Source organism: Pituophis catenifer, unplaced genomic scaffold, assembly GCF_029215685.1.
Source record: "Pituophis catenifer annectens isolate HBS135680 unplaced genomic scaffold, rPitCat1.0.hap2 SCAF_6, whole genome shotgun sequence".
Lineage (NCBI taxonomy): Eukaryota > Metazoa > Chordata > Lepidosauria > Squamata > Colubridae > Pituophis > Pituophis catenifer.
The window spans coordinates 20,730,953-20,754,552 of record NW_027256886.1 but is presented as its reverse complement, the minus strand read 5'-3'; the positions used below and the strand labels follow the sequence as shown (position 1 = coordinate 20,754,552).

Sequence of the window (23,600 nt, the reverse complement as noted above, 5' to 3'; positions counted from 1 at the left end):
AAAGCCTTCCTTTGTAAGAGTGTTTTTTGAAGACTGCAAATTTGTACGATAGAGCAAGCTTCAGTGAACCAGGACATAATAAAGCAGATTAGCTTTTTAACTGAGATATTTATAGGCTACTAGTAATTAGTTGCAATTTTAAAAATTGGATAAATCACAAAGTTAGTATAAACTTATAATTATGTGGAGGTACCTATATTTACACCCTCTAGTGCAACTGTATGCAAAATGCACAGTTAAAAATTCCTCCAAAGTCTACACATTAAAAGAATAAGAAGCCTAATGATATTTCACAGGAAGCCCACATAAAAACATTAAAATTAATGTGCTTTGGATTGTATTTTGAAGCAGGTGAAATCAGGGTGAGAATATCAGGATTAGCCTTCTTTTATTATCATTTTTTTTCCATGAAGGTTTTTCAGGAGTTGTTACCAGCTAATATATGCCCATTACATAGTATATTTATTTAAATCACTTGTCAGTTTGGTTCTCCAAATGAGATACCTGTTTCCACTCTACCTTTTTCATTCTCTAAAGTGGTTGTAAGAAAAATGGAAATCTTTGCTTCTTCCCTTCCCCCTCCTGTTTACTGCAGTTAATGATTAAACACGACCCAAATATCTATTGACTACCTTTTGTCAATTATGTACTTTCCCATTGGATGTGGTCTAATTGAAGATGCCTCCAATGCCATGCAGTGGTTCTTTGAGCAAGGATCTTTTCACTATGGAATGTCCTGGCTTTGAAGATCAATCAAACAATCCCACTAACTCAGTTTCATAAATTATTCAAGGTATAATGGTGGTAGAGGTGATGTTTATACCATTATAATCTTTCACTATGAGGACTAATACTGATTTCTCCTTCTGGTTATTTAAACAGCTACAACACTTCGTAAAGAGGACCTCTCTTGTTTTCTCAAAGCTGCCAAGAATCTTTGGAGAAGGTTCTTTGTCAAGAAAAGTAAATATATATATGGAGTCATTCCGATGGTGAAAGAGTTCCAAATGACTAGTGAGATAAGGCTAGAAGGAACAGATTCCCTGTACATCATGTTCCATTCTACATACTTAATAATGTCATTAATCATGCAGTCCATATTTCATAGTCAACATTAAGCATATTCTGTGTCAGTATAAGCATAATGACTGAATAAGCTGAAATGTGAGCAAAAACTTCCATTCAGGAGTATATCAGAGGCGGGAAGAAACATGTTTATGGACCTGTGGCTTCCTCACACAACACTAAACCAGTTTAGCATTCTGTCTAAATTCCTGAAGGCAAGATGAGCCAATAATATTAATTCCATATTAAACCTCCAAAAAAACTCCAAACTTGGTGTGAAGTTCAGTGAAAGGTTTCAGATCTTTCAAAGGGAAAGATAGTTGGAATGTCTGTTCATCTTCTCTTTATAGTAATAGCCGAGATCATTCACTGCATATGACTAAATGAAATTGTGAATTTCACAGAGCGAAGGGAATCTGCAAACTGTTTCTGAGAGATTTGAGAGTATAAGGAGTGATAGAGCAAATGTCTATGGAGATTCTCAGTCATGGTAGTCCCAAAGGTGCTTTTTCAAGAGGCAACTGGACTTTCTGGTTTTTCTTTGAAGACATTTTGCTTCTCATCCAAGAAGCTTCTTCAGCTGATGGAATATGGTACCAGCTTCTTATCTTGAGTAGTAAATTGTAAAGTATGTACAATTTTGAAGTTGGGGTCATGCAGCATGCTGGCTATCAGCCTATAAAAGCTGGAATGTGCACGTTGTTTGTAGGACAATCATATACATGTTTTTTTTTAATCCTACGTTTTATTCCGGAGGTGGGTGGGGGAGGCTATGCAGAACATTCCCTTCAGAGGTGGGTTTCAGCAGGTTCTGACCAGTTCTGGAGAACTGGTAGTGGAAATTTTGAGTACCGGTAGTAAAAATTCTGACTTGCCCCGCCCCCCTCTATTCTCTGTCTCCCGAGTCCCAGCTGATTGGGAGGAAATGGGGATTTTGCAGTAACCTTCCCCTGCCATACCCACCAAGTCATGCCCACAAAGCAATGCCACGCCCACCAAGCCACGCCCACAGAACCGTTAGTAAAAAAATATGAAACCCACCACTGATTCCCTAAAGTCCTCCAGTGAAGGTTCAGTGAAGTTCCATGGCCACAGGTGGACAAGCCTGGGTTGCCTTAGTTTCAATCCACAACCTAACTGCTACATAACATTGGCTTTCAAGGTATTACTCAGAGGTTACCTATCACATTTAATTATCACTGGGTGACTGGAGGCTTACTTTTTAGAGGGAAGATCTAGGTTTGTAGCCATAAACCTATCTTACCGTGATTACCTCTTTTTGTAGTCACAATTTTTTTCCTACCAGCTACGTTCAGAGTATTGTATTAGGATTCAGTTGTATAGTTTGAGACTGTTACAAGTGTTCCTGCTTGTTGGGAACAGCTTCTGAGTTATGCAGCTATTTTGCGATCAACAGAGATGTCTTTGGTGCAACTTCACTTGATTTATAAGAAGCCTGAATCTGTTGACCTTCTGGATTTCTTGCAGAGCTCATCTGTTTCCTCAGGTGTTTTTGGGGGAGGAGGGGCCAAGTAGAGTTTCCTAGTGAAAAGTTTCAGGGCTCGGCTTCGTGCTCCTAGAAGCACGAAGCCGAAAACACCAGCCTGAAGATGACGAATGAGACTTCGTCAAAACATCGCCAAGACACTTCCACTTTTACGCGGGAGAAAACCTGAATAACCAAAGACCTACATAAATACATACATACATACATACATACATACATACATACATACATATATATTCTTTTACTACTATTATTTCAGAGGAAGTTGGATTCCCCCCCCCCCAACTGTGACTTGTTTGCAGAATTTATTTTACTTCTATGAGTGTTAATTTTTTATCTGCACGGTTTTGCATATTGCATAGTTGGACATTTTTTAAAAAGCAGGCAGGATGGCTAAAGCTCTGGATGTATATACTAAAAATTGATTTATATAAATCAAAATAATCATTATTAGCTTTTTAAAATTGAAAGCTTAACAATGAAGGATGAATACCTCTGAAAGGGGGCTTGTGTAATCCTAAGATTTTTTTGAAATTAAAGCAAAGGTTACTCATTATTTGAGCCAGTGTATATTATAGTCTTGTATGGCTGATCCTCATCTTGCAATCATTTGTTTAGTGACCATTCAAAATTGTTAAGGAATTCGCAGAGCAACCCTAGAGTAGCATGGGTGTGCACATGAAAACGATTGAGAGCAGATATGAATAAGCACAGCCAACACACAGATACACTGAGTTGTGTTTACTTTTAGGAAATAGTAATAAGGCATAGTCCAATAAACAGTCCAGGTCATACACAGATAAAGCAGTAGATAGTAAAACAATAGTCCAGGGATATTCCAATAACAAAGTCTTCTTACCAGTCGTCGTAGTCATACACAATAAACAGTTGCAAACAGTAGCAAACACAACAAAGAGCAATAATGATCAGCAAAGAGAAACAAACCATGTTTCAAGCAAATGAAAAATGGCACTGAAAAAGTGACTTAAAACTGGTCCTCACACTTACAGCCCTCCAAGCATCCCCATCGTCACATGATCAAAATTCAGGCATCTGGCAACTGGCATGTACAGGCAGTCCTCAACTTACGACCACAACTGAGAACAAAATTTATGTTGCTAAGTGAAACATCTGTTAAGTGAGTTTGCCCCCATTTTATGACTTTTCTTGCCACAGTTGTTAAGTGAATCATTCCAGTTGTTAAGTTAGCAACATGGTTGTTAAGTGAATCCGGATTCCCCCTTGACTTTGCTTCTCAGAAGGTCGCAAAAGGGGATCATGTGACCCTGGGACCCTACAACTGTCATAAATATGAACCGCTTGCCAAGCAGCTGAATTTTGACGTGACTATGGGGATGGTGCAATGGTCATAAGTATGAAAAATAATCATAAATGTTTTCAGTGCCATTGTAACTTTGAACGATCACTAAACTAACTGTTATAAGCCAGTGGTGGGTTCCTCCCGGTTCAGCCCGGTTCGACAGAGCTGGTAGCGGTGACGATATGACATCACCGAACCAGTTCTCTTTGTTCGGGAGCTGGGTCCTCTCACCCCCATCCCACCCCCCGCGTTATTCTTACCTTTTATTTGGCCCCCAATCTATTCGCTGCCTTCCAAGTCCCAGCTGATCGGCTAGAAGGAAAAAAACTGTTTAAACTCTTGTTGCGGGGCTTCAAAGGGCCACCCTACAGCTGATCACTGTTAAAAGGCAATGTGGTGGTAGACCAGTGCATTCAAAAAACAAATGGGTAGACCGGTGCCTTCAAAAACAAATGGGTAGACCGGAATGCTCCAAGAACAAATGCGTAGACTGGTACAGTTCTGCAAGCAGTTAAAAGCCTGGTAGACCAGTACCTCTGCTAAATCCTAAAGAATTGTCACATGACCATCAAACCACGCCCACAAAATAAGCCACACCCACAGAACCGATAGTAAAAAAAATTAGAAACCACCCGTTATGAGCTGAAGACTATCTGTATTTACAGCAACTGCCCATCCCAGGGTCGTGTGATCTTCATCTGCAATCTTCCCAGCCAGTTTCCAACAAGCAAAGTCAATGGGGAGGGGAAGTCCAATTCGCTTAACAACCATTGTAATAAAGATCATAAAATTGGACTTAACTCACTTAACAACCATTGGAATGGAATGGGAATGGAAATTCTGGTCCCTGTTGTAAATTGAGGATTACCTGTCCTTAAAAGTATGGACTACCATACTTTAAAAGCAAGCATGGAACACACTGGCACGTACTTCTGAGTAAACAGGCACAAGATTGTGCTACGTACATTTATCTGAGAAACACATGGAAGGCAGTGGCACAGGTAGTCCTTGACTTACGACCACAACTGAGCCCAAAATTTCTGCTGCTAAGTGAGACATTTGTTTGCCCCATTTTACGACCTTTCCTGCCCCAGTTGTTAAGTGAATCACTGCAGCTGATAAGTTAGTAACCTGGTTGTTAAGTGAATCTGGTCTCCCTATTGGCTTTGCTTCTCACAAAAGAGGATCACATGACCTTGGGGACACTGCAACCATCATAAATATGAACCGGTTGGAAAGCATCTGAATTTTGATCATGTGATCATGGGGATGCTGCAAAGGATGTAACTTTGTGAAAAGTGAAAAGTGGTCATAAGTCACTTTTTTCAGTGTCGTAACTTTGAACGGTCGCTAAATGAACTGTTGTTAAGTCGAGGACTACCTGTATTAGCTGTGTGTCTTTTGAGCCCTTGCCCTCAGCATGTGGCCCTGAAGAGGAGAAAATTCTGATTACAAGGAGACGTAAACAATCTCTCCAACGTCAGTTTAAGATTGGAGAAAGCAGTAGGTAGTTTCTAACCTCGTCGTCCTATAGTCAGGTAATTAGCTAATTTATGGTTCAGTGTGGTACACAAACATAATCATAGGGCTTAAAGGGAGTCCTTGTTCAACTATGGAAAGGTTCTTCATATTTTAAAATTGATGGTAAGGTCAGCTATCCACTTTGCGTGTAGCAGTCTATCTTGCCTATCCTGATGCTCTCCAAATGGATTGAATCAGAAGCCTCAACCAGTATGGCCATACTGCTGCGGAATTCTGCAAGGTGCAGACCAACAAATAGGAAAAACTGCTGGACTGACTTCGGTATAACCGAATTCAAGATGCCAAAATATGACTCATATGTGGCCTTAGGACTCATATATGGAGTTAAGGAGAATTAGTGGAGTTAAGCAGATATAATGGTAGAAATCAGAAGGAATTCTGCAACACTATAGAACAGGGTTGTCAAACTCCCGGCCCGCGGGCTGGATCCGTCATGTGCTGGCCACGCCCAAGCCTGGTTTAACGAAGGGGAAAAAAGTCACGATACAGCATGTGACGATGCCGTGACGTGAGTTTGACACCCCTGCTATAGAATAACAAAATAACAGAGTTGGAAGGGAATAAGTTACAATGAAGTCTAATGATCTGACTTAGCCTATTTGGTATCGAGTTTCCTGCTTGTGTAAGGACTTAGAGATCTTGTAGTCCAGCAGTCAACCAACTAGTGGTCCGTGGACCACTGGTGGTCTGCGAGAAGATTTTGATGGTCCGCAGAAAAATTATTTGCCTTTTTTATATTGCACTAAGTCCTCAAACTACGGCCCCTGGGACAGATTCGTGCAATGAACGCTTGTGTTACTGCAGAGTCTCCCCCTTTGGGGTCTTTTTGTGAGGGTTGGAGCGGGGCAGAACTTCTGACTTGGGGCTCCTTCAGCCTCCTGGTGCGGGGCTTTGGGAAGAAGGCTGGGGGGGAGCACCGCTGGTGGCAAAGAGCCGGAGGGCCTTGTTCCACTGGGACTGTATCATGGCCTGGAACTGGCTGACCATCTCAGCCTGCTGAGCCTCCAGGCACACTGGCCTTGCACTCCCACAGGTCTTCCCTCTGCTCGAAAAGCCTATGCTCATAGTCATCAGTAAGGTGCTTCTGCTGAGCCTCTTTCTCCGTCAGATCCAATTTGAACTGAGCCAGCTGTTTTGCCAACTCTTTCTCATGGTGGCTGCTTAGGTCCAACAATTGCTTCCTGTTGGGGCCCTAAGGAGCCCGGACAGGCAGGCGAGGAGTAGCTGGGATGGGAGGGGCAAGTAGATGCTGGTGAGGCGCCCCTCGACGTGAGTGACATCGAGTTGGGCATGCCCACCCACTTGGTCACATGACCACCTAGCCACACCCGCCCACCCGGTCATTAAGCAAATCATATTAGTGGTCCACGAGATTTAAAATTATGATTTTAGTGGTCCATGAGGTCCAAAAGGTTGGCGACCCCTGTTCTAGTCCAACCCCCTACTCAAGCAGGAAACCCTATCTATTTCAGACACTACCACCAGCCTAAGTCATATCATTTGACATCATTGTAACATTCTTTTCATAAGTAGGGATGTTTCTGTTGTTGCTAAAATTTGTTTGCCATCCAACTCCCAAGGACTTTGGTCAGCTGGCAAGTAAATACATTAAATGCACAAATTTTGACATTAAAAGAATAAAAGATAGCAAAGACCAAAAAAAACTGGAGAGCAATGAAGAAGAAACAAATCTTTATTCACCTTTGCCAAGTCTGGGCAAGGAGCCAGGTCTCCCAATCTTATACTGAATGCCAAGAAGTTAGTTTAAATATACAATATCATAGATTTCCACCCATAGCTAGCCTCTCTTCTGTATACAGCCGAAATGCTTTGAAGGCTAATATTAACCATATTAGTGAGAATCAGGGGAGAAACTTGCTCTTCTGAGTTCAAAATAAAGACCATCTGTAAGAAGCATCTGTCACTTTATGGAAGGGACTCAAAGATTGCCACTTATTTTCTTCTGAGTATGGAGCAAGGAAAAGAGAGACAATTTAATTACAGCCCCTTTTTTGGAGTTGCTTTACAGACCCCTCACATCCTGGACATAAACTGTTTCAACTCCTACCCTCAAAATGATGCTATAGAGCACTGCACACCAGAACAACGAACGCCATCACTCTGCTAAACAAGTAATTCCCTCAACACTGTCAAACTATTTACTAAAAGTCTGCACTAGTAATTTTCTCATGGTTCCCACCACCCATCTCCTTCCACTTATGACTGTATGACTGTAACTTTGTTGCTTGTATCCTTGCGATTTATATTGCTATTGTTTCCTGATTGCTTATTTGTACCCTATGACTATCATTAAGTGTTGTAGCTTATGATTCTTGATGAACGTATCTTTTCTTTTATGTACAGAGAGCATATGCACCAAGACAAATTCCTTATGTGTCCAATCACACTTGGCCAATAAAAAAAAATTCTATTCTATTCTAAAAGCCGAAAAGTTCCCACTTGCTCTTTCAGAGTTTTCCTGTGTTTGAAAGGAAGGTGCAAATATATGCACAACAGGATTTCCTTGTTATCACACTCTTCATCTAGGTCAGAGGTCTTCAAACTTGGCAGCTTTAAGTCTTGTGGACTTCAACTCCCAGAATTCTCCAGCCAGCATAGACTTAAAGTCCACAAGTCTTAAAGCTGCCAAGTTTGAAGACCTCTGACCTAGGTCTTCTTTAACCATGTCAACCTCCAAAGTAATTAAAAGAAAACTACCCTGCTTCAGCTTGGCAGCAGCTCGATGGCCAAGAGAAGAAAGCACTTTGCATATGTTCAGAGGCCGCCTTTCTTTGACTCCAAAGTTTTCAAGGACTTAAAAAATAAAAGAAGTCATAGCTGGACATTTGGCCAGGGGAAGCACATGAAGGGAAGCGAATCAAATACTTTTTCTGTTGGAATGCTCAGGTGGATATTTAACTTTTCATTTTTCAATTTTTCTGTCAGATGTAAATGCCTTATTCTCTAATGTGTAAATAATGTATATATGGATCATCAGGGGTTAACTTATTCTTTGGACTTTAATGTATTCATAATTTACCACTCCCATTCCTGGCTCCACCCCTTGTATATATAAGGAGCCATCCTCCCCATTTTCATTGCTTCTATCTTGAATATTCAGCGAATATAGAATGCCTATTATGATTAAAGAGAAATATATTTAAATCTCTAACTTCTATTATCTTTATTGAGTCTGATCCTGAAAATATTGCAACAAGATGGTAGCAGAGGATGGTTAATTGACTCAATAAGTAATAAAAAATGTCCAAGAAAGATAGGCCCAACACCAGGGCCTACAGCAAAGAAATAGAAACTGACCAAGAGACAATCAACGAATCCACTAATGCGATTTCGAGAGAATCCGAAGAATACACCACTGAAGAAGAAGAACTGATGAGTGAAAATAACGACCAGGAAGAAATCGAGATAGAAAATAACGAACTCAGGTCAGAGATATTAAAGATACTAAAAAGCCAAAAGAATGATGAAAGCCTCATCGCGGACCTCCAGGAGATGCTGAGAAACAGCGGAGCAGCGAGAGAGAAAAACGTCATTAAAGAAAAACCCAAAGATCAAAAAACTGTGAGTGAAATGACTACTGAGAAAATAGTTGTAAAAAAGAGAAGATGCGACATCGCGCGAAATTTTGAATGGCAGCCATCTTGTTTTCAACGAACTTCAAAAGAGAGTGAAGCGGAGCCAATCAAAACGCTCAGTTCAAAATTTCTGGCGCGAAAAACGCTATCAGACGAAGAAAGTGAAAAAGAAGTCTCAAACTCTTCAGATGAACCAAAATCAGAAAGTGAAGACGATTTAACAAAGACTCAAGTAAAGTCAGCAATGAAAACGCTTTTTGCTGCTTTTGGGCCAAGATTGAAAATTTCCAAGACATCAACAAAGAAGCAAGAAATCAAACCGACAACTCAAGACCTGCACGCTTCCATCCTGACTTCGAAAACGACGACACCCGAGCCCAGAGAGCCATGCCGATTCCGTCCTACACCGCAGACAGAATCGAGTGCCAGCGCACACAAGAAAAAGAAAAGAACCGTCGCCATCACCAAAGCCCCAAAAACCGAGCCAGAGACCGACTCATCTGAAGAGGAGCGGATCGAGAGAGCTGAAATGGAGAGAACCTTCCACAACGGCGCCAAAGAAGAAATGAGCAACGCGCATGTGCAAAACTACGTAGACGGCCCCGAAAGACTTGAACTGGCCAGAGAACCGCGCAGACTCGTTACAAGCATCCCAATGCCGTTCTGTAATTTCCTGCACTTGAGAGACCACGGACTGCCTCAGGTTGTAAGTAATGGACAGAATAATGTAGGGAATTTACCCAGTGACTTCCCAAAACTTAGAGTTGATGGCATTAATTTACAAGAGTGGTACCAACAGCTTCAGGTTATTTTTATGAAAGAAAATTTACTATTCTTTATAACTAGTCCTCCAAGAAGACCTTGGACTTTAAAAATAGATTGTTTACATCATAGAGCATTTTTCATAATAATTTCTAGCGTGTCTCCTGCAATGTATCATAGCATCAAACCAAACCTAACTGTATCAGAAATAATTCAATGCATGTTTAATCTATTTCACAGCGATAGCGTAGCCACAACCACAAGAATGTCTAAGGATTTCTTTTCTTCTAGAGTGAAACCAGGGGTTTCTATAAGTGAGCATTTGATAAATCTAAACAAAATAAGAGCAGAGCTGCAATTGAGGGGGGAAGTGATTTCAGATCAAACAATGAAAAGTGTTATTATCAATTCACTTGATCCATCATGGGATAGCTTTATGTCACACTTAGATACCATTAATTTGGGATACTTATCAATAGAAAATTTATCTAACAAATTGATAGCAGAAGACAATTCAAGAAAAAATCGTTTCAGTAACCAAATAGAACACAAATCTTTTAGAAAAGTAGTCTTTCAAGATAAATATAATGAGGCCTTTAGATGCCATAACTGTGGATCCAGGGAACACAGTAGAAGAGACTGTCCCAAAGTCCCAAGGGAAAGACATAGGCCAGAATACAGGAGCAAATACAATTACAGACAATCTTCCACAGATAGACACAAATATAGAAGTCCACCAAATTACAGAGAAAGTAGAGGGGGTAGAGAAAATTCAAAAGAGAGAAAATCTGGGTCACTAAATGGGCTAAATAAACAAGACAGCACCAGAACACAACAAGATGAGAACAATAATTGGCTTATTGATTCTGGTGCAACAAATCACACCACTAACAACAAAAGTATATTATCTTCATTTACAGAAGATAAGTTTGTGATAAAGGTAGCTAATCAAGAAAAGGTTCAAGTATTAGGCAGAGGAAATGTGACCTTGCCTGGTTTAGGGAAAATAGAGGGGGTATTATTAATCCCAGAAATACCTCACAACATACTGAGTGCCATAAAACTAAGCAGAGAATCTGACATCAATATAGTTTTCTCAAAGGGGAAAGCAACTATAGAAAAGAACAAAACAAATGTAGGCACTGTGATGATAAAAGGGGGTCTACCCTATCTGATAACCAAAGAAAGATGGTTACATAACATTGATTCAAATATGGAAGATTGTATTGAAGCAGATGATGAAAATGTCAGTAACAGTGACAATGATGAATGTAAAATAACTCATGATAACAAAAGTACACACAATGAGAAGAAACCAAAAATAGGTAAACCAATTCATGATGAGTGTGCTCACATCTTACATAGGAAGTTAGGACATGCAAGCTTTCCTGTAGTACAAAAAATGACTGAACACGCAGAAGGTGTCAAAATAAAAAATTGTGAAAATTATTTGGAATGCTCAGTATGTAAATCCACCAAACTAAAAACCAGTCCCAGACCAAAAAAATCTAACAGATCAACCAACAATATTTTTGATTTGGTACATATGGACTTAGTTGGTCCATTAACTCCATCAATTACCTATAGAAAACGTTACTTCCTAACAATAGTGGATGATTACAGTCGCTATGGTTTTGTTTACACATTAAAGCACAAGGATGAAACCTTTCAGAAATTTAAGGAATTCTACAAACGCATAGAAACACAACATAATATTAGAATAAAACAAATTATGACAGATAGGGGATGTGAATTCATGTCTAAAGAATTCTCCCAATGGTTAAAGGATAGAGGGATGCTACATTTCACGTCCAATCCATTTTCTGCATTTCAAAATGGGATTGCAGAGAGAAAGAATTCCACACTACAAACCATGATTAGATGCACATTAGAGGATGCTGGTTTAGGCAAACAATTTTGGTCAGAAGCCTTACATTATTCAAATTACACTCAAAATAGGACATGGTCCAGTATTGTGAATAAGACACCATATGAGGTGATGTACAATAGAAAACCCAAATTAGCACACATGCACATATTTGGAGTTACTGCAGACGTACACATACCTAAACAATTGAGGAGAAAGGGTGAAAACGTATCCAGGAGATTAAGATTCATGGGATACGAAACTGGAACCAAAGGGTACAGATTCATTGATAATAATAACAAATTTATAGTATCCAGAACAGCAGTGTTCCATGAGCAGGCCAATTGGTCTAAATTGCACCTTAATGAAATATTTCCTAATAAAAGCAAAGATAATATATCTTGCGAGGAAGGAACAACAGAAATTCAAAGTATTAACAAAAGTAAGAACAAAACCAAAACTTGGACAAACAGTCAGCATAAAATAAAGACAGACACATTAACAAAAAAGGAAGCTAGATTTTTGCATGACAACCATAGCAAACCTGAAAGAAATATTAGAAACAATAGAAACCAAATACCAAATAAATACAAAGATTACATAATGCATATGGATAGAGAACAAATAACACCTAATACATATGAGGAAGTATTGAAACTTCCCCGTGAAGAAAGAGAAAAATGGGAACTAGCTATGGAAAAAGAGATGGAAAGTTTACAAGGATTAAATGTATTCACACCTGCGATCGCACCTAAGGATAAAACAATTATAGGTACCAGGTGGATTTATAAAATTAAGAATTTAGAAGGAGGTAATACCTTATACAAGGCCAGACTAGTTGCACAAGGTTATGCACAAAAATATCCAGAAGACTATACTGACACATATTCACCAACAGTGAGAACAGAGAGTGTCAAAACAGCTCTTGTAGTAGCATCTGCACTCAATCTGAACGTGTTTCAATATGACATACAGACTGCATACTTACATGCAAAATTAGATAAGGAAATATATGTAAGAGCACCACACAGTCAATACACTAATAAGAACGAAATTTGGTTATTAAATAAGAGTCTGTATGGATTGAAGCAATCTGGAAAAAGATGGTACGATTGTTTGGTAAAAGTACTTAAAACCATGAATTTCAACGCCACCACTGCTGATAACTGTTTCTTTGTAAAAAAGAGTAATGATCATATTGAATTTGTATTAATTTATGTGGATGATATTTTATATATTGGAAAGCATAAAGAAAGCAGGGAAATCTTTGTAAATAAGTTAAACGAACACTTCTCATTGAAATCACTAGGTAGAGTGAACAAATACCTTGGTGTACAAATTAACAAAACAAAAAGGGGATTCAAACTTACTCAGAAAGATAAAATCATTGAACTCCTAAACAAATGTAACTTAAATAATGCCAAGACATGTGACACACCCATGCAAACTGATTTTCTCAGAAACATTGATGAATCTTCCCCTGAGTTTAAAGACAACACGTTTTACAGATCAGTTATAGGTTCACTCCTTTATATATCCAATTGGACTAGGCCAGATATTGCATTACCTCTCAATTTATTGTCAAGATATGTTAGCAGACCAACCTTGTATCATTGGGAAGCTGTCAAAAGAATTTTAAGATATCTAAAAAGTACATTAGATTTTTGTTTAATATTGGAACCCAATAATGACAAAGAACCAAAAATTACTTGTTATGCTGATGCAGATTGGGCTGGTGATACATCATGCAGAAAGAGTACCTCTGGTTATGTTTTTCTATTGAACGATTGTCCAGTTTACTGGTATACTGGTAAACAAGAACTGGTAGCCACTTCTACCACAGAAGCGGAATATGTTTGCTTATCTAAAGCTGCAAATAATCTTGTATGGTTCAATGATTTGATCACAGATATTTGGAAGAAACCTACTTTACCATTTATTATGCATGAAGATAATAAAGCGGCCATTGAAATATCTAGATCCGATGCAATTGGACAAAGGTCCAGGCATATTGATATAAAATTTAAGCACGTGAGACAACTATCTCAAGACGGATTCATCAAAGCAATACATTGTGATACTTCTGAACAATTAGCTGACATATTAACAAAACCCTTACCTTCTAAACAACACAAATATTTAACTTCTAAATTATATGTATTATATTGTCCTGAATCTGAATGTAACTGGTGTTGTATAACGAACCGGCATTTAGAGGGGGATTTGTCAGATGTAAATGCCTTATTCTCTAATGTGTAAATAATGTATATATGGATCATCAGGGGTTAACTTATTCTTTGGACTTTAATGTATTCATAATTTACCACTCCCATTCCTGGCTCCACCCCTTGTATATATAAGGAGCCATCCTCCCCATTTTCATTGCTTCTATCTTGAATATTCAGCGAATATAGAATGCCTATTATGATTAAAGAGAAATATATTTAAATCTCTAACTTCTATTATCTTTATTGAGTCTGATCCTGAAAATATTGCAACATTTTCAATCCAGGTGTTCCAACAAAACCAAGTTGAAATATAACCCAAAGATTTGCTCAGGGTTTGTTTATTTCTCGCCACAGACACTTGCTCTTTCCTGGACTATTGATTTTCAGGACGGGAGAAAAACCACAGGGAAAAGGACATTGACCTAGGATACAATGAGGGGGGGGGAAAAGGGGGGGAAAAGGCTTCTTCAATCGTTATTTCATCCTGCAGACTATGAAACTGCCTGCCCTCCGTCCCTCCCGAGACACACAACCCAACACGTTGCTGTGTGTCTACACATGCCGGCACTTGAGACAAGGGTGGGGCCCAGCGGGCGACAACGCGCGGCCTTCTGGAATTTGCAGGGAGGGAGGGGGGGAGAGCAATTAAACCGACCCGCCAAACCCGACGCACCTCCCTCGCTTCCCTGCCTCTGCGTTAAGCCTGCAGTTTCTCCCGGCAGGTCTCTCTCTTTCTCTTTCTCTCTCTCTCTCTCTCAGGCGATACCGCAGGGGGCGATGTTTTCTCATTGACTTTTTTCCCCCCTCTTTTTACGCCGTTTACGTGGGGACGGGCTCTCCGGCTCTTCCACTCTCCTCCCCCCCTCTCCCTCCCTTCTCCGCCCGCTTCCTTTTTCTTTTCAGTGCTACCGGCGTAGCTTTTTTTTTTTTTCTTTTTCTCTCTTTTCCCTTCTTCTGATTCTTCTTCGCAACTGGACGCGAAGGAGCCGGGAAGTTTCCGGTGCCGGTTGCGGGAAACTGTTGGTGGCGTTTGTGTGTCTCGCCGCCTCCACCGTTTCCAACTGCCCCGATGCAACGCCGGGCGATGTTATCAGAAGCATCTGGGCGGCTGTGCCCGTTGAGTGTCTAGGTGGGGTGGGGGGCAGCAAAGCCATCCATCCCTTTCTCCCGTGGGGTGGGGGTGGGTGGGTGGGGGGAGATTTCCCATCTCCTGCCTGGAAAAGTGTCCCCGTGCCTGGGTGGGTGAGGGCTTTGCAGGAAACTTTGGGAAGTGACGGGGGCGCCCCCCCCCCTCCGCCTTTCCTGCCCTTCCCTCTCCTCTCCCCCCCCCCTTCCTTTCCATTAAGACTCCCGGCAGCATCTGGAGCGCCGGGTGCTGAACTGTGCCTGGTGGGGTTGGTTACTTCTGGAGCGGGGGAAGCAGCTGCTGCCGCCGAGCACAAAAAGAAGTCTGTCTTTGCTCTCGTGTCTCTCCATCCCGCTCCCCCCCCCGCTCCCTCCTTCCCTCCCCATCTATCTATAATGCTCTTGGTCTCGCTCTCGTTTTCCTTCTCCAGGATGGCATGGATCTAGGGAGCGACCCCTGCAGCAGCCGCTCCAGCTCCGAGTCCAGTTCCAGCAAAGTGACTCCTTGCTCGGAATGCAAATCTTCCCCGTCGCCGACCAGCCTGGATTTGGCTGCTTTGGAGGACTCAGAGGAGGAGGAGGAAGAGGAGGAAGAAAAAAGAGGAAGAGAGGGGGAGGAGGTCGACGAGGAGGAGGAGGAGGAGGAGGAGGAGGAGGAGGAGGACGACTTCCAGGAGTCCACCGAGAGGAAAGTGATTGATGTGTGGAAGGAGGATGGGGACTCTGCCCGCTGCCATGCCAAAACCACCCCTACCAGGAGGAGTTTAACCCAAGAGCTGGTGGAGGTGAGGAGTACCTGCCTCACCCTCCCCACTGCCACCATGCCCCCCCCAGCTCCCAGCACTATCCCCCCTCCTCATCCTCTCCAGCCTCATCGTCACCTGCTGGACCTTAGGCACAATGCCAACATGGTGCCGTCCAGCCACCGGACTGGACACAAAGGGGGTGGGGGCTACAGCAAAGCCCCCTGCCACCAGAGAGCTCAGCAGGGAGGTCCTTTGCTTTCCTTCCGCCCCGTGGAGAACTCCTTTGGAGGGGATGCCTTGAAAGAGCAGGAGCCTCCGCTGCCCACTATGGACTGGGAAGCACTGGAGAAACATCTGGCGGGGTTGCAGTTCCAAGAACAGGAGCTTCGGAACCAGAAGAGCAACTACACCTCTGTAAGTTGGGCTCTTCCCTTTCTTCCTTGCTTTTTTTTTCTTTTTTTTTTTACATGTTCAGAGTAACAGCGATGAGAATTAAAGTGTTAATGTTAGTGGAATTGCTGCTACTTAAGGAGACCAGAGGGTGAGTCATTTCCCATGCGAGGGAGGGCATTGGATGATTATGTTTTTTTTCCCATAGAAGGTAATTTCCAAAGGGCAGCTGTGATTACTTAGATTGGGATGGCTGGTTGCTTCCTTTTCTCCCTCCAAATATGTCCTGGTATGTGGGCTTGCAAGAAACCGGACCTCATGTGCATTGGTGTGTTCTGTAGAGTGGGAGAATGGCTCCCTTGGATTCAGATTGAGAAAGGAAAGAGTCAAGTGTTATCTCCCTTGTCCCTTTTGTTCTGCGAGAGGGAAGGAGTTGGTTGATTGGCCTGTCTTGGCCTTGAGGATTAGGGGCTTTGGTGGCTGACCTTTTCTGTGGGGAAGGGAAGATAGGGCTGGGAGGGTGGTCCTGAACTACTTCCTGTTCCTTATCAGAAGAACACCTGGCTGCATTCAGAAAAGCCAGACATGTGGGTGGCCTTAAGAGGGGGAGGAGAAGGAGGGGGAAATGTAAGCAGGAATCTTAGCCAGCTGGTGCATGTCTCATTGTGAATTTGCCCTAGTGAAAGGGTTCGTGCTATTTAATGCATGTTTCTCTGCTCTTCCTTTCTAAAGGTACAGCAGAACTTGCAGACTTGGGTAGTTTAGAATGTCTATTTTTTTAAACGTGTGCTTTGTTCTGCAAAAAAAATATGCCTTGTTTAATCTAGTTAATAGCTCTGCTAACATTGCATCACTTTTGCCTTGGGATGTGACTTGAAAATCTAGGGCCTTCAGCTCTTAGAGATTGGGTGTAACACTCTTTGACTTTAGGGCATGATAAGTAACTTCATTTTTCAGCATAATTGGCATTGCTGCTTCCAGCAAGAGAAGGGCAAAGGGAAGGGGACTTTGTATGGTGTCTTCCCTGATGGACAGAGCCAACAAAGATCTGTTCCATATCAGAGTCTGTTTTAATTGCCCTTTTTCCTTTGCATCCAGAACACATTATCTATAAATACTGAATAGAAATGGAAGACACAATCTTCACTAGATTTAAAGGGAGAAAGATTTCTTTCAAGGTTTTTTTTAATTATTATTATTATCTAAAAAAATTTCTGTAAAAACAGATCAGATGCAAAGTCCAATAATAAAGTGCTATTATCCCAGCATTTGTAACTTCAATAATATTAGATTCAACAGAGATGCTGATGACACTGCATTTTAAATAAGCTATACTTTTGGAGACAATATGTGATTTTCAGAAGGAGTATGTTGCCTGTAGATAAGAAATCAAGAGAGATAGCTGAAATGTCCAGCTTTGTCTTGCTGGGACAGAAAAGTCTGACATTGTTCTCTAAAGCAAAGAAGCTTGTTTTAGGCTTCAAAAATCTCTTTAGTGCCTGCTCTGTGGACAGATATCTGGTTTTTTTGTTTTTTCACTTTTGTAGATCTTTCAGCTTAGCAGGTGTTCGGTAATGACTTGTGAGAAGATGCCCAATTCATGTTTCCTAACCTTCTAGTTAAATTATATCTCAGTCAATCTGCTTTGCCTGTCAACAAGCATTAATGCATTTTCATTTTTATAAACAATCTGTAAATATATTTTCTAAAATGTGGCACTCTGAAACTTACTTAAATGATGCAGTAGAACTGCACAATGAATTACAAACACTCGTAATAAAATTAAATTAAATGTGGTAATTTGACTTGAAGACTATAGTTTTACTTCCAAGCTTAAATGATTTCCCAAGGTTTCTTTTAGAAGTTTACAACTTGCTGATGGTCTTCTCATGTGACTTTAATGGATCGATATACTACTAAAACTCTCCTAGTCTATAACCTTAAATTGGATGAAATGGCGCATCATAGGATAACACTTTTTGAATCAAGATACCTCAGATGGGCTAACTTAAAGAATGCCACCCAAAACCAGTACCTGTATGATTGAAATTTCAAGAAACTTCAGACCAGTGATATTGGAAAAGTTGTGGCCTCTGCAGAGTCACCTCATTGCCACAATCAACTGTGGACACATGATTGCCATTTCCAATTATTTCTGCCAGCTTCCCCCAAGCAAGGGAAATGCGGAAACTGGCAGGAAGTTGGAACTAGCTCCCATTCTCATTGCTTTTTTTTCCCTGCACATAGTCATTTGTATTATCAGTTTAGGTAAGGAAAAATTTCTGAAACGGTGACTCAACAGAACATGGATTGTCTAGTTTCCTATTAATATTTCTTCTTTGAAAACTTAACCTTAACCCTAACCCTTAACAGCCTACTTTTCTTTTTTGCAATCCTGTAATCCCTTTTTATCGGGGTGGAGTCTGGGCAACTGACTGGAGTTGAGCATTTACTGACCAGATGCTCTTCCTGATGCCTATGCAGAGTTTGCATATTTTCTCTTTGCGCCCTGATAGAGAAACCTCTTTCACTGTCTAGGATTGAACTCTCAATCTTCCAAGTGGGAAGCGATCGTCTTCACCTCTAGGCCACTGCACCACTCTTAACAATCTGCACTACTTACAACTGTAATTCCAAGCTCAATTAGGGTCCTAAATTGAGAACTAGCTTTATATAGTCCAGGGGTGTCAAACCTGTGATGACTTGTTGTCACGTGACGTATCGTAACCTTTTCTCCCTTTGCTAAAATGGGTGGACGTGGCCAGCATGTGATGCATCCGGCTCACAAACTCTCGGGGGCCGAGAGTTTGACAACCCTGATTTAGTCAAATTGAATTTTTGTGTTAGTATATTTCCAAATAATGTATGCCAAACATTGAGTCAAAACAGAAAATAGGCAGTAAGTAGGCTCCCAGATTTTGCTGAATGCCAATTTCCATCACAGCAGACAGTGTTATTCACAGTGGTATCTACTGAGAATTAATTGCTAGCCTAAGTTCACATGACCATTGTTCTAAGTCAGGAGTGGGCAACCTGAGAATAGTGCTAAACAGTTGGGCCAAATATCCTCCTCTTCATTCATTCTATCTTGCTATGAAACTAAGGCTATATCTGACAGTGTGTGTAATGTATTCACCACCACTCTGATGTTTAACCTAGAGCAGTGATGGTGAACCTTTTAGACACCGAGTGCCCAAACTATGCACACGGGCATGCCCAAACTGAAAGATGCGCACATGCATGAACATGTGCAAACATACGGACATGCATGTGCGCATACACTGACGTGTGCATCAGTGGTGGGTTCTGCCCCGTTCCGCCGAGCCGGTAGCAGTGACTATATGATGTCACCGAACCGGTTCTGCTCTCCGCACCCCCCTGCATTATTCTTACCTTTTATTTGGCCCCACCCCCAATCTATTGCTGGCTCCTGAGTCCCAGCTGATTGGCTAGAGGGGAAAAAAACTATTTAAACTCTTGCGGCGGGGCTTCAAAGGGCCGCCCTACAGCTGATCAGTGTTTAAAGAAAACAAATGAATAGACCGGTGCTTGCAAAAATAAATGTAGACCAGTGCCTGCAAAAATAAATGGGTAGACCAGTGCCTCCAAAAACAAATGAGTAGACCGATACAGCTCTGCAAGCAGTTAAAAGCCTGGTAGACCAGTACCTCTGCTAAATCCTAAAAAATTGTCACATGACCATCAAGCCACACCCACAAAATAAGCCACGCCCACAGTAGTAAAAAATTTTTAGAACCCACCCCTGGTGTGCAGGCGTGGACATGCGCAGCAGAGACCCGAAGACCAGTTGGCCGGTGGGAGGAAGGGCATCCCATCTTCAGCAGCGCGGCAAGAGGTAAGATCTTTTTCTTTCATGAGCTTCCGTTTTGTCATTTTCAGGGAAGCAGAAGCTCACGAAAGAAAAGCCACGGAATTCTGATCTGGGGCAACGGCATGCGTGCCAGAAGAAAGGGCTCTGCGTGCCACCTCTGGCACACGAGTCATAGGTTCGCCATCACGGACCTAGTGTATTTCACGATATATTGGCCAAAATACATCATTTGAGTTCCTGAATGAAATGTGGTATATAAATCTGATAACATTAGCATCCTAGTGTACTTTCAAGGAGCAGCAAAGAGTTTTCAGTTTATCTAGACTCTATTTTAACTATATATTTTTTCTGGAAACTTTAGAGGGTCCAGTATAAAATAAACTTTCATAAATATACTCAGAAATAACTCTGTTTAAAACAGATGCTGATGAAACCATTACCAATGCTGTTGATATGTAACTTCTGATTGTTCTTCAGCTAAATACTTTATGACAGTCCAAATAAGATTTGGTTCTTCCTGTTTATTATCCGTACCTTTTGGTTGCTTGTCAAGCTCCATTATGTTGACTTATTGCTTGATTTTTATATTTCCTATTGGTATTCCCACCCAATAGCATCAATAAAAGACTAATGAATTGTACTGCCATTACTCACTGTACTTAAATGATTAGCCTCTATTTCACACTTCATCTGAAATAACTTATTTATTTGTTTATTCTGGTTCTTTAATAATGTCAAAGCTAAAGAAACTCAGAACTGACTTAACACATTGTGCTAAGGAAAGGCATTCAAACTACATTGCTGGATCCCAGAACATACTAAGCCAAAACTATATAAAGCTACGTATTGCTTAATGTGATGAATGAAGCCAGATAGTGGCTTGTGTATCATCACAATATCTTTTTATGAGCGCTTCTATCTCTCTCCATCATGCATGGGAGTTGAAAGTGGGGAGGTTGGACTGATAGGAAAACTGTTTTCAGAACACTCTGCAGATCAGCATCCAAGGCTGAGAAACATGTGGAAATAAAGTCAATTACTACTTAAAAGTGAGACATAAAGATGCAGATAACCAGGTGATGCTTCCAAGGCTTTGTGTCAGTATCTGGAACTAGTTGGAATAGAAAAGGCTCAGGCCTCTTAAACCATCCAGGGCTGGAGATATTTAATCTTTAATACTAAAGGCAGTTGCTCTTCACTCTTCAGGATGGTGTGTGATTTGGGGGCCACAATTGCTACTCCAAGAACAGGTGGCAGCTGTGGCGGGTCTATGACAACTCGTTACAGCCAACTCACCACAAGACAATTCACCATGGCCAACTTGCCACGGAACAACCCGCCATGGGACAAGAGTTACACCAGGGGTGAAATGTAAAATTTGTTACTACCGGTTCTGTGGGCGTGGCTTGGTGGGGGGGGGGGTAATGTGACTGGGTGGGCGTGGCCAACTTTTAAAAAAAAAACTTTTCAAAGCATTTTTTCTAATGCTTTGAAAAGCCTTTGCCGATCAGGCAACTCAGCTGGGATTGTCGGAGAGGCTTTTTAAAAAATGCCTCTTTGCCGATCAGGCAACTCAGCATGGGCCCCACGCATGCCCCCCACACGTGCTTCACCCCCCATGCATGCGTGCACCCCCCACGCAGCACCCCGCCCCCCCCACACATGCACGGCAGACACCCAAAGACCAGCTGGCTGGTGGGAGGTGCGCACGCATGCGCAGCAGAGCTGAACTAGGGTGACTGCTCACGTGTCATCAGAGAGGGCACTGCATGCCACCTCTGGCATGTGAGCCATAGGTTTGTCATCACAGCCCTATGGCAAGTTGGCCGTGGCAAATTGTCCCATTCCGGGACAATTTGGCCAGGGAGGCTTTTACACAATTTTAAAGGTGTTCAGTGTGCCAATTGCCCCTATACTTGGACAAGGAGGACCTTAAAATGGTTACTTACCTTTGGTCATTTGGACTATTGCAATGTGCAGTAGGCAGATCCAGAATGATCCCAAATGCAGCAGCCCTAATAGTTATTCTTCACTATGCCCATGTGATACCTCTGCTTTGTGAGCTTCTGGGTACAATTCAATGTGCTGGTTATAATTTATAAAGCATTTCATGGTATAGGGTCTGATTATCTAAAGGACTGTCTATCTTTATAGTTTCTGTCCATATCATATGATCCAGCAGAATCAGCATATCTCGGAGCCATCAGTTAAATAGTGAGGGGATAAAGCAGTATCTTATCATAGATCTATTTGGCCCCTATCCTGACCTTATTTAAACAAGCCTTCAAAACCTGAGTCTCCAGACTTTAGGTGCAGCAGTTAAATGCACTTACTTTCACTACCGGTTCGGGAAGGTGAGCGTGTGCACCTTTTCTGCACATGCACAGAGGGTCAAAAAAGGACATAATGACATCCCGGCGTGTGGGCAGAGCATCCCACTGCCGGCACTGCCAGTTCGCAAGAGTCAGATAGATCTGGCTGAATTTCACCGCTGCTTATGCAGACTCCTTGTGGGACAATTGCTTTGCCAGATTTTGTTATTGTGTTTGCACATGTTCATTTTTCACTATTTGCATTTTATTCTTTTCAATTGCTTCATATTGCATCCTACTCATAATCATGAACAAGTCAGGCATCTTATAAATGTAATAAATAAATAATGAGGGTTTTAAACACTGGAGATGATATATAATGTACATATGGTTACATTCCTAGATTCTGAAATAGCAGGTACTCCTTTTGATTAGATTTGTAGTAACAGAGCTTACCTATCTCTCCCTTGTCCTTGAATCCTCTATTGTTAAGCTCAAGAGTGTGTGTTTGCATTTATAGAGGGATCCATTGTCATGCTCAAGGGGAGGCTCTGGCATCACAATGATTTGAATTTTGACAAATTCCTGGTTCAAATTTAAAATGAGACCCTCCCTTCTTTCATTGCAATAATGCTTTTGGAGTATTGGCCAAGAGGAATTAGAAATGAATGGATATATGAATCCATTGAAACACTTAAAATATCCTTCAAAATAATACTTTGATCATTTTGTAGGTGCTGGATTGTAATAAAGTTCTGGACACTTATGTAAGATTTTATATAAGATTTGACCTTTTGCATATATACTAATGTTAAATCATAAAATCATAAATCATAAAAGGAAGCGCCAGCCATGGGCTCAAACAGAAAATCACATCTTCGGTTATGCTTATTATTTTCTTTGGTCCGACACATGTGAATTTGATACTTTTTCCAGCTGTATTGCTTCTGCTGGAAGATTCCTGTCACCACTTAATCTGCTTCTTCTACAACAATGTAGCATCCAGGCTCTAGTCTGGAGGACAAGGGGTTTTTTTTATTTTGTTTTTTGTTCAGCTGCAGCACATAAATCACTTGGAGGAGGAATTTATGAATGGTAGATCTGTCATGATGGAACACTTGTATTTCTCTCCTGTTTTCATTAGTTGGTCTAGCACGGTAGAGAGTTTTTTTCAATGTACTGAAGCTGCTAAATCTATAGACCCTCACATTTGTTCCAACTTCTTTCCACAAACCTTAATTAACAAATGTTATACTGACATTGGAGGGGTAAAAATTGCTTCATTTAAATTTTACACCTTTAATTTT

The 23,600-nt window shown here is 41.3% G+C and overlaps 1 protein-coding gene across 2 annotated transcripts in view; it reads left to right on the top strand.

Moving 5' to 3' along the window:
• The window catches only part of SCHIP1 (schwannomin interacting protein 1), a 158,587-nt gene that overhangs the window by 36,121 nt on the left and 98,866 nt on the right, over window positions 1-23,600 (top strand). For both annotated transcript variants that reach the window (XM_070945489.1, XM_070945490.1), the window contains exon 2: window positions 15,445-16,173. In XM_070945489.1, coding sequence (XP_070801590.1) covers window positions 15,445-16,173 — 729 coding nt within the window. The remainder of the gene's footprint in view (window positions 1-15,444; window positions 16,174-23,600) is intronic.